Source organism: Protomyctophum parallelum (genome assembly GCF_964188405.1).
Source record: "Protomyctophum parallelum genome assembly, chromosome: 1".
In the NCBI taxonomy this organism is placed as follows: Eukaryota; Metazoa; Chordata; class Actinopteri; order Myctophiformes; family Myctophidae; genus Protomyctophum; species Protomyctophum parallelum.
The window spans coordinates 12,461,983-12,473,808 of record NC_139697.1 but is presented as its reverse complement, the minus strand read 5'-3'; the positions used below and the strand labels follow the sequence as shown (position 1 = coordinate 12,473,808).

The following is an 11,826-nucleotide window of genomic DNA, read 5'->3' as shown; positions in this document are numbered from 1 at the left end:
CCTGACCGGATGATTTTCTGCGGAAACAAAACACAGATATTTAATTAGTATTAGAACTGGCCCTCTGGTATATTGCACGGACCACAATAATACTACAAGTCCCACAATGCACTGCGAGTGCATTGTCACGTATCGAGGGCCCACAAGCGCAAGCATGCGTCTTCTCTTCACTATTGATCAGCAGTGAAAGTATATCACTTGTGGTCAACTTTCAGCTACCCCTCTCCCCAAAAATGGCCCGTGTGTTGAAACACAGTCCGGCCCTCGACTTGTACCAATTTCTTTATTTTGGCCCACTGCGTATTTGAGTTTGACATCCCTGCTTTAAACGATTACAAGGAAAACAAATCAGAATTGACATTAAACATAAAAATAAAAGTGACGGGCATTTCCTTCGTTCCAGACCTCATTCATTTGATCCATAGAGATTTCAAAAAATATGTATATCAATTTATTGAATTGATATTATATCATCCATCTATCCAACTATCTACAGTATCTAGTACTCTATCTACTCCATCCATCCATCCATCCTTCCATCCATCCATGTCATGACCATCTTCTTCCTCTCATTCGGGCCATCATCACCATCATCCTCATCATCATCGTCTTTTTCACTACAAAGTTTTACAACTTTCAAGGGCTGTGGGTTGAAATTCACTCTCACCTGCTGAGTACGGACAATGCCGTGCCTTATGTCCTTTCTGACTGCATGTCCAGCAGACCTTTGGTCGCTCGGTGTCTGTGAAGGACAAACACATCAGAGGTTATCATTTTTAATATCATATGTAAAGTTATTTCAATGAATGAAAGGTGGGAGGCCTGCATAGGTTCAAATCTAGGACATGGTATGGATTACAGTAAATACAGTGGAGGAAATAATAATGTATCCGTTATTAAAAATGTACTTGAGTAAATGTACAAAGGTATTGGTATCAAAATGTACCAAAAACAGAAAGTACTTATCATGCAGAATGTCCCAGTTTTCAAAATGTATAAACTTTTGCTCACAATGCACTGAACGCACGCGAACGCGTGCCCACACGCACTCACACTCTCTCTCTCACACACACTCTCTCTCTCTCTCTCTCTCTCTTACACACACACACACACACACACACACGCTACTGTACATGACCCCTATGCCTGTCCTTGCACCCTGTACCCAAAACAGCATCACTTCTGTGAACCAATAATCATAAGGAGGCCACTTCTGCAAATCTCCAACTTACATCCTGTGTCACAGGATGTAAGTTAAGTGCTCTTGAACACACTTGCAAACCGAAAGTGTGTTCAATCAGAAGACACCTGCCTTTTTTATCTGCTCTGTTCATGAACAGGCCTCAATAAATTGTACTTTGAGACTGTGTACAAATCTTTCTTGTCAGAGCAAATCAAATCTTGCAGCTACTGGTCTGGTCCATATAGTGTTATAGAAGGAGTTCTCCTTAACGCTATGTTACAGATCGTCAAAAAAATACACTTTCACTAAGTGTTATGATTTCACATAACCATGTATAGATGTCAAGAGTCAGCTAAACCTAAAAGCAAACACAGCATCTTTCCATTCTGTGAGTCTCACACCTTTGTAGTACCAGCAGAGGTGTTGTTTTCGAGAGCGGAGACAAACGCGCACAGATAAGGGATCTTTTGCACGTGTCTCTATTCCCGTCACTCCGTGGCCTTCGTCTCACCTTCCTGATACCAAGAACATAACGAACTCTAAAACCACAGAAAGTGTGCCTGCCTGTCAATCATATATGTTTCTCAGAAATACCCATGTGACTATGACCACTGGGCGGATACCAAATGTTGTCTTCTTTATAATGCACAGAAATTGCAATAAACGTCAGTGTTGTCGTTTGAACCATTCGTGAATGTGTGGCTCTTTTCAAATGGCATCCTCAAGGCGCGCCCTTTTAACCCTTATCTATTCTGTTTGCTGCTGAGATCAGTCAACCATTTCTTTTCTCCATTTAGGGGCTTCACTCATACCACAGCCAGGTGACGGCAAGCTGACCAGAAGAAGACAGTTGAAATATTGCTATACTAAGTAAAAAAAAAAAGCTGTTTTAAGATGGTTGAAAGCTTAGTTTCCTTAGTGGGAACACTCTGGGCAACCCACCTCACGTATAAAATACACCTTTTGACCAATATGTAAAATAATCCACCGGATGGAAAATAGATGATACTCCCCTGTGCCCTCTTATTGTCAATAGAAAATGTCCATTGACCAGATTAAATAAATCAGTTTTCAGTACCATAACAGTATAAACAACCACCGTGCGTGCATGATGTAATGTGAATCTCCTGGTGTCATAATGTCATATTGTCAAATTCCTTCAGTCTAATACTTACCCAGCGGACAACCTGGTGTGATGATAGTTGTCAATCTGCTCTCCTTGTGTATGTCCCTCCAGTATTCCAGCATCTCCAATGCTATAGGTTGTTAGTGAATAAAAGTATAATTAATTAAACCATTATATCTGTCGGGAATAAACCACTTAACTCCGAAATTGTAGGGAAATTAAAGAAAAAAAAAATATATGTGTGTGTGTGTGTGTGTGTGTGTGTGTATATATATATATATATACACACACATGTATTGGGGGGAAGAAAAAATTATGTACAAATGTATCCAATAGTGTTTCTTTACCACCCACAGAGCACCCTCAGATACATACATAAAAGTAATCCGTCAGTGTGCCCAAAAGCAGGAATAATAATAGGAATAGTATTTCTGACTCTCTTTTGACTGAAAAAAACAACAAACTAAAACTCACCCTTTGCGTAGGAAGCCCCTTTCAATGATGAGAACATCAAAGCAGGCCGTATGACCACTTTCTATAAAAGAAGGCCTTACAATTATTACAACTCAAGCCCCAGTCAGACAACAGCGCCAGACGCATCAGAAGAAGTGTCCGCTTGTCCCGGTTCACTTCCATTCTATGGGAAAAACAGGGTCACTGTGACAGCTGGTGGCTGTTGTTATTATTATTATTATTATTATTATAGGTTGATGAACCAACATTCAAATCAAGTCAAATCAAACTGTATTTGTATAGCACCTTCACACAGCCAAAGCTGACCAAAGTGCTGAACAGAGTAAAAACAAGACAGTAGAGCATAGCAATATAAAACAATGAAAAGAGACAATAAAATATAAAACAGAGCATAAATAGCACTTGGCAGCCAATTAGCTTGTAGTTTTCATTCAGTGAGTCAACACTGAGTTGTAGCTCCCTTCGGGAAGGAGTTTGTTAAGCTTAAGTTATAGGTTAACCTTTTGTTATTGGTTAGGGTTTCGGTTAGGTTAAGTTACTGTTTTGTTGATCTCCTTTTCTTTTGGAACACCTTACCTTACTGTAAGTGCTCGTCAACAGTTTGTTCCAATATCTTTCTCTATAACCGATACTGCTACTCTTATTATAAATGACAGCCAATGTACTTGAAAGTCGATTAACTTCCATCATGTATTCATTGAGCGAAGTGCAAGTAAAAGCATTTTCGAACTTGCAATTGGTTATGTTATGTGCACATTTGCCCCTAGACTTATTGAGCCGTAACAGTCACGTTGTCGGGTGTGAAGCGTCAGGTTGATGAACCAACATTCAAATCAAATCAAATCAAATGTATTTGTATAGCACCTTCACACAGCCAAAGCTGACCAACGTGCTGAAGAGAGTAAAAACAAGACAGTAGAAGAGCATAGCAATATAGAACAATGAAAAGAGACAATAAAATATAAAACAGAGCATAAATAGCAATTAGCTTGTAGTTTTCATTCAGTGAGTCAACACTGCAACACAAGGTAAGCCTTGCCGAGCCCTGAGGCCCATAGGGCACTCTAACCACAAGGCCCTAGAGCTGGTGCAACGCAAGTCAAACACACCAGACAAGCCATGCATCCACTGCCGGGCACCCTGCAAGGTAACATGGGAAGTGGATGCGTTTGTTGGATTGACTTGCGTTTCAGATGAGTCGACTACGACAGATCTGACACTGTTGTCTGGCCGTAGCTTAGTTTACATGCATGAAGAGAGCCTCTCAGGAAAATGATTACCTTCATGTCAGTCATGGTGATCGTTCCATGGATTTCTTCCATCTGTTTAGCTAAATTCTGCATCATGTTGTGAAATGAGGGCGTGTAGCTGCTGACTGTGCTGAGCAGAGTAGAGGGATGCCATGCATTCTGGGAACACAAACAACATGGAAGTGACCTTAGTAGCCAATTCATCTACAGGAAGTACAGTAGTCCCAGGCTCAAGGCTGAGTTTGTATTGTATTCTCTAGTTCAGGTTAGATTAGAAACTACAGCAGAAGCAACACAGCTGCAGGCCTACAGCTAAGCAAATACAATATTTAACCCGAACTGAAAACTACTGTATATCAGCCTTGGGTTTCATCCCCCTTTAACCACTGTATATTTCATTGTTTGACACAGGGTCACATGCACACACATGCACGCCCCCCACACACAGAAAGCACAGTTAAGCACAGACACATAATCTTAACATATACATTTCCCCTATGTCTTAACATATACAATTCCCCCTCCGCATTTCACACGCACGTCACAAGCACGCAGAGGCAACTAGATAGGCTCCATAATTTTTTCTGACTAGCCTATGTCACATTGGGTCCTGAAAACGGCAACCACACCTTTCCTTTGAAATGGTCCAATTCCCTGAAATTGTACCTTTCTATAGTTCCTTTATCTTACTTTATGAAAACTTCTATAATAAAACCATGTAACTGATGACCGTTGACAGATGACACTCTTGACACCCACACCTGAGATTCTCATTTGCCCTTTTCGTGGTATTTCTCTATCTTACAGAGAGTTTCCATTTTTATGCAACAGAGTTTCATAGAAAATTACAATGTAGCAGCGGATGTGATGAAAGCTGAGGAGATGGCTGATGATCTTGTGGTCGGTTAGAGTGAGTTTGCAGACGGTGCAGAGATATAAGCGTCTATCAGTCTGCTCCTCCCAGCTGCATTCCACCAGGTGCTCCAGACCTGTAGGGATCAAAAGGTACAACAGAGTGCAATAATTAATAATTAATTATGTGATTGTATTCTACCAGTTAGTTACAGTTAACAGCATTCACCTGGTGAGTCCCTCATGGCTCTAATGAAAAGACTGAAGTTAAAGCAATACTATACTACTATCATGGAAAAGCTTATAACAGACCCCGATGTTTCAGATCAGAAGTGTGTGTGTGTGTGTGTGTGTGTGTGTGTGTGTGTGTGTGTGTGTGTGTGTGTGTGTGTGTGTGTGTGTGTGTGTGTGTGTGTGTGTGCGTGCGTGCGTGCGTGCGTGCGTGCGTGCGTGCGTGCGTGCGTGCGTGCGTGCGTGAGTGCATGCAAGCGTGTGCATTCATAAAAGAAGAAACCACTTATCTGCCCTAACCACTCTTCCGACATCATGATTTATTGAAACACTGACCTAGAAGAGGATGCTTCCTGTTGGGAGTTTCCAGGTATGTCTGGATGGTCATCTTGTTTGGCCTTGCAGCTGTGGAGGAGAGATGGACCACACGTTGGAACACATTGTTTTGACACAATCAAAGGAAGGATCTCTTCAGAGGAAGGATCTCTCACTGAAGGGTTCAATCAAACTGTACAAATAACGCGGCAGCCAGATTAAGCTCATTAACTGACCTGAGGTCTGCTTCAGAAGGTCCATTCTGAAGCATCTGGTCCATCCAAGAGTGTCCATTGCTGTCAAAGAGTGAGGATAATGATGACTTGTACTGGGCGTCAAAAAAAACCATAGGTTTAGTTTTTGGCTAGGTGGCCCAGCCATCAGAATAGAGAGGGGCCTTCCGCCAATCATGATTCAGCGGGGGCGGGCCTTGGTGTGTGTGCTGTTGGCCTGCCGCGTGTTCCCCCCACTGTAGTGTGTGCATGTGCACATCTTGTTACCGGGGAGGACCGGGTTTTTTCTTCCAAATGACCCAAATCACTGAATGCTCCTTTAAAGTCATTATAACCAGTATGTATATACCAGTATATGGTGCTGCCAATCTAACAGATGAACATTTTAAAAACATTATAAAACAGAATGGTCAGCATCACTGTACCTTTGACATAACTGGTGTCTTTCACTGTTTCAAACAAACCTGGAGGCAAGTCCAGAACCTGCATGCAGAAAAGCAAAACAGCTCATATTGAAACTTGAAAGCATCAACCACCCTGCGTGGTTCATGGGCAGACACGTACTTTCGCTTGCTATTTTATTTAGCAAGCGAAAGTATACATTAGTATACATTATTTTATGAGTATACATTATACAGTATACATTATTTTAGGAGACTTTCACTCACATTACCAAAATCTCATGACAAGTTACAACATCATGACAAGAAGCACTGCAGGCAGCATTGCATAAATACAATCAATTACTTGTATCCTTTTGGTCAACAGATTCCACAGAAGCTCACATGCATGTCAATAATTATCATGGGTGTCCTTTACAACAGTCAACGCTTTTGTCTTAACTAGCCCTGAGCCCTGTCGGCCACCGGCCTACTATAGGATATTTTGTTGCCGTATGCAGTATACGGTGTGCATTGGTATGCGGGAAGTGTGACTTGTGTCTGGTGAGACATCACGTACAGGGCCATAGTTGTCAATGGGACACTGTCTGTGACAATTGACATCCTATGCACATTGTTATAACTCAACTAACCTGCCAGTATGTCGGACTAATTGCACACACGCGCGCACGTACACACACACACACACACACACACACACACACACACACACACACACACACACACACACACACACACACACACACACACACACACACACACACACACACACACACACACACACACACACACACACACACACACACACACACACACACACACACACACACACACACACACACACGCACGCACGCACGCACACACATGCGCACACACACACGCATACAATGCACGCACACACACACACACACACCCCCGTTATATTCAGAACTGTTGTAATATTCAACATGCTGTGTACTGATACTTGGTACTTGTACGTGAATATGCAATGTACTTATATGTATTGTGCACTGCCTGAACTGTAACATACTTTAGAGCTGTGTTAGGGCACGCTGAAGGCCGCGTGCTGCAGGCAGTGATTGTGATGTCTAGTCAGTGACGTCATTAGGACATGAAGTATCCAAGCTATATATGATTCTGTATGTGTAATAAACTGTGTGAACGTTTTAATGTGACCAAGTGTCGTGTCATGTTATTGTTCTCCCGGAGCAGGCCTGTTCCGTCTTGTCCGCCGCCGTAACCATGGAAGGGTCAACCCGGTCGTCACACACCAGAACCAGACGAGGGTCCAATACTTAGAACAGAGTTTCATAACAAAACTATATAAGGACAGTGCGGGCAACCATCTGGAGTCATGTCTGGAGTCATAACTCGAACTGTCATCTCATGGAAGTAAGCTGTCCAACTCTGTTTACTTTTATTGAACTCAAATGTGACTCCTTAGCAACTAATAAAGATTCTTACTGAGTAATATACAACGCATCCTGAGGACTTCTTCTTTTCAAACGATTCTACACTACTTGGGAACGATGCAAGTTGGGAACCTAGTGTAAAGTTGCCCGAGGGCCAAGGCTCCAAAAACAGTCAGCGATGCTTTTTGGTGGATTTTATTTCTCCAAAACTCCAGCTCCAGTGCAGATATTCACAATGGAAAAATCAAACAGCAAAAATAATACTGGCCAAAATACAAAACAAATAACTCAAAAATACTTAACGCACAACGTAGGAAAAAGGAAAAATAACCAAACTGCACTAGGCTATGCCCATGACATGGGCCCTAGCAGCTCTCTCACTGGGCTGTCAGCATGATGCCTGCCGAGCATAACTGACTAGCTCTGCCTGCAGTCTCCCCTTTATAGGAGAGGATCCTACCACCAACAGAGAAGCAATTAACCATACACAGCTTATCTACAAGCTCACAGATATCAGCTGAACATGAATAAGTAACCCCTTACCTAGATGTTCTATTTTAGATTAATCATCATATGGGGTTACATTCATTTCCCCAGATAGACATACTTTGATAATTGACATTGTGAAACACCCCTACTCCTCAACAGTACTTGGCACCTTCCCCCCTTCATAAAGTGTAAATACAAACACTGAGCTAACCACAGGTTACAATAAACGTACAATGTACGTACGTTGTCATAGCACCCATTTTAACCGTCTGTCTGTGTCCCATATGGAGATCTATTGTATCTGTCTGTCTGACTGTGTCTGTGTCACTGACTGTCAAAAGTGGACTGGTGGTTAAGTAATGAAATGTCAGGTGTGGGGTTGCCATGTAGAGTTGACCACATATCAAAACCAGAGTACTTATAGTCTGCTGCGCATTGTGCAAACAGAAGGTTATTCCAGGGAGGTGCTCTTTGCCCCCTCCCTCCACGTCTTCATGACGAGTGGGCTGATGGCCACACACTCGCCCGTTGGGGTTTCTGTTCTGGTGTGTTCTGGTTATCTTCTTTTGAGGACCTTCCACCCTCGCGTGTGGATGCTTTGATGGTGGTTTGCAATGTGAACAACAACCCCTAATATGATGTGTGGTTTGGATGTAGCCTTGACGGTTGACACTTCGGGTCACGGGCAGGGCACCCTGACCCGTGTGGACATGCATGAGTCAACATGAGTTTGCCATTCACTGGAAAAAGCGAGTGCCCGAGAGTGCACGGAACCTGACAGAGATTACAGGGTCATCTCTGTCCTCAGTATCGAGGCCTTATGGGCTATACACTGAGTCTTATCCTAATAGCTTTTATTAAGTACATTGATTATAATATTATTTACTCTTCCACATGGCAATCAGTTGGCTGAGGCAGAGGCTGGGAATTCTATAGGTGAGGGCGGACTAAGACCCAGGCCACACGTGATGTCACCGCTTATTAGCGCATATCATTTTTACTATAATTAGGTGAGAAATGCAGCTTAATTGTGCCTGCATGCGGAAACTCGGATATCTATCCAATTGTTCATGTTTATATATCACTGTTAACAACTTTAAAACGTATCATGTTGCATCAACTGCAGAAAGCAAAGGCTCTGCTCTGCTGCATCCAATAATAAATATATCAGCCTACTAGTCCAGTGCGGACTGGTGATTTCATTTGTATTGGTGCCGAGTGCGAAGCTTGAGGTTAATTGCGGACAGACCGCTACAGATAAACTGTGGATATTAACCTATACCTATAAGGACCCAGACCAAATTGTCTGTGCATGCCAACCGACCTGCAGCGTCCCAGTGTGTTGTGTCTTGATGTTGCTGTGGAGCGCAGGATCCACCATAGATTGAATTTTAGCGCTGGGAATCCAGGAGAACCTCAGCACGTCTGGGTTGGTGTAGTTCTGGGAAATAGGACACAAATAATATCTAAAGTAGAGCATTTATGCAAGCTGATGTGTATCTCTGTGCAAGGTGGTGGGTCAACACTTACATAGTAATCGCAACAGTGCTCAGTAGATTCAAGATGTTCACTTAGGCCTATGTCAGAAACCAAGTCCTCACATGCGTGACACAGGTAAAACAGCGAGCCATCCTTTGAACCCAAGCACAGTGTCACCAGAGACAAGCCTAGGAGGGATGCAAAACCAGAAAACAAAACACATACTGTGTTAAGTAAGGAACAAGGGAATCTTGCTATGGGTAATTACTAATTAACCCATTTGGGTTAATTACTAATTAGTCCTGACTGCTGAGTCTGCTGGTCTAATCTCTGATGCAACAGTGAATTACTGTTGCATAATACATACCACTACTTTTTGCACACTGTCAACTAAGCAACAGTTAAGGTTTCTGTTAAGTTTGATAATCTACTTATTTTCGCCTGTCCACACAACTATACTGATCACCAGTGAGTAACGGGATAAGACGTTTACCAGCTTCGGTACCCCAGAAAGTTTTGGCATATTCCAAGTTTTCTCATAACCAGGACAAGAACCTATTTTGGCTGTTACAAATGAGATGCTATTTGCACATGCACCAGAATATACAATGGAATACATTAGTATTCCAGATATGAAGGTGTGAGTTGGATGCTATAACGTGTGTGATGCTATAACGTAGCACAACATAGCACACACACACACACACACACACACACACACACACACACACACACTTTACTAACCTAATACCGGTAATGGGTATTTCGGGCACTCTCCCAGAATGTCAACGTTTTTCAAATAAACTGGAAGAGAGAGTCAGACATGGGGAAACATCAACAAAGCAATACAAACGACAAACACTGTCCTTTAACAGCAACTTTGAAATATACCAGTGATGTGGACTGAGGTCGGACCTGACGTGTGGACTGTGGAATGCACTTCCCATTGCAGTCAGAACTGCAGCATCACTCCCAATCTTCCGCCGTAGCCTGAAAACCCACCTTTTCAGACTCCATCATGGCCCATAGCACTTACCCTAACCCCTTAGATAGCATTTCTGTTGGCTTAGATAGCATGTGACACAGACTTATAGCATGTTATGTAGACAGCACTATAATTGTATTGTATATAGTCATAGCACGCCATAGTACATATGTATAGCATAGTAGTAAATATGTATAGTTTATATGTATAGTGTATGTATAGTTTCATTATATAGATATTCCACTGTTACTTTCTTAGCTTACGCATGGTTCATGATATTGATAAATGCTTTTATGTGATGTATTCCCATGCTTTTGTTCTTGCTTAAATGTAAGTCGCTCTGGATTAAGAGCGTCTGCTAAATGCCTAAATTGTAAATTGTAAATTGACGTGCACCATAATCCCATGCATGTACATGGGATGGGGCACGTTGATATTTATTATTCTTGCAGTAAACTAGCGTCCATATAATTTACAGTAGGCTATGTATCTGCTGCTACAGTATGTTCGCTCACACACCTTGTTTCATTTTATTTAATGAAAGATTCCCAATCATTAGCTGGTGCCATACAGTAGCAACCAGCTAGTCTTTTCTGGGTCCACGTAAAATAAAACATACAAACAAATACAGTTGCAAATACAAAATTGTCAGCACTCAACACACGATACAAACATAAAGAGAGAGAGGGGAAAAAAGAAGAGACAATAAAGCAGAATAACAATAATAACGACAAACAAATGCCACAATAATAATAAGAAACATGAAAAGTGATTAATTAAATGTAATATATTTAAACTAACAACTAACATAACTGAAATCACATGGGAGAAAAAGATGACGAAACAAAAAGTGTGTTACAAAAGCTACTGTGTGTGCGTGCATGGCTGCGTGCGTGGCTGCATGCGTGGCCGCATGCGTGGCTGCGTGCATGGCTGCATGCGTGGCTGCGTGTGTGGCTGCGTGCGTGGCTGCGTGCGTGTGAGCTAAGTGGATGCAATAGATAGATAGATAACTTTGTCATTCAGCAGATACATAAAATGCATAAGAGAACGAAATGTCGTTTCACTGGCTTTTAGTATGCTGGTTTAAAAGAGAACTAAAATTCTATTAAAATCTCAAATCCACTTTTAAGAACAAATAAAAAGCACCATTAGTTCATAGAGATATACTGGGGAGTAGCCAGATAAATGGCCCTCTCCCTCAGTACAGCCAGGCCTGTTGTCCTTCATATACTCCACTGTAAGTAGGGTTGTCCCGATTGGGGGTAAGTCCCTGCGACATACTAGCGTCATGTCCAGGGGGTGTACTTGTACATCAAGCTGCCTCACGCTACAGAAACAGGAGATAGGCTCCTGCCCTATGGGCCTCATGGCTCGGCAAGGCTACTTACTTACT

The 11,826-nt window shown here is 42.2% G+C and overlaps 2 protein-coding genes and 1 long non-coding RNA gene across 3 annotated transcripts in view; all 3 read right to left on the bottom strand.

Annotated features, from left to right (window-relative positions):
- LOC310858061 (uncharacterized protein) overlaps window positions 1–11,826 on the bottom strand; it is a gene marked incomplete at its 3' end in the record, with an annotated part of 55,285 nt that overhangs the window by 15,997 nt on the left and 27,462 nt on the right. The gene's annotated exons all lie outside the window — the stretch shown is intronic.
- Window positions 679–2,846, bottom strand: LOC310861982. Its single transcript, XR_014569532.1, has 3 exons — window positions 2,784–2,846; window positions 2,359–2,439; window positions 679–742 (listed from the first exon to the last, which is right to left on the bottom strand). It is a non-coding gene; the product is annotated as an uncharacterized lncRNA (long non-coding RNA).
- On the bottom strand, window positions 3,862–10,301 carry LOC310868093 (uncharacterized protein; the record flags this gene model as incomplete). Its single annotated transcript, XM_083778356.1, has 9 exons — window positions 10,190–10,301; window positions 9,497–9,633; window positions 9,291–9,407; window positions 6,090–6,147; window positions 5,668–5,727; window positions 5,453–5,521; window positions 4,883–5,022; window positions 4,064–4,192; window positions 3,862–3,867 (listed from the first exon to the last, which is right to left on the bottom strand). Exons 3-9 carry the CDS (start codon window positions 9,345–9,347, stop codon window positions 3,862–3,864), a joined length of 519 nt encoding a protein of 172 aa, XP_083634482.1. The 5' UTR covers window positions 9,348–9,407; window positions 9,497–9,633; window positions 10,190–10,301.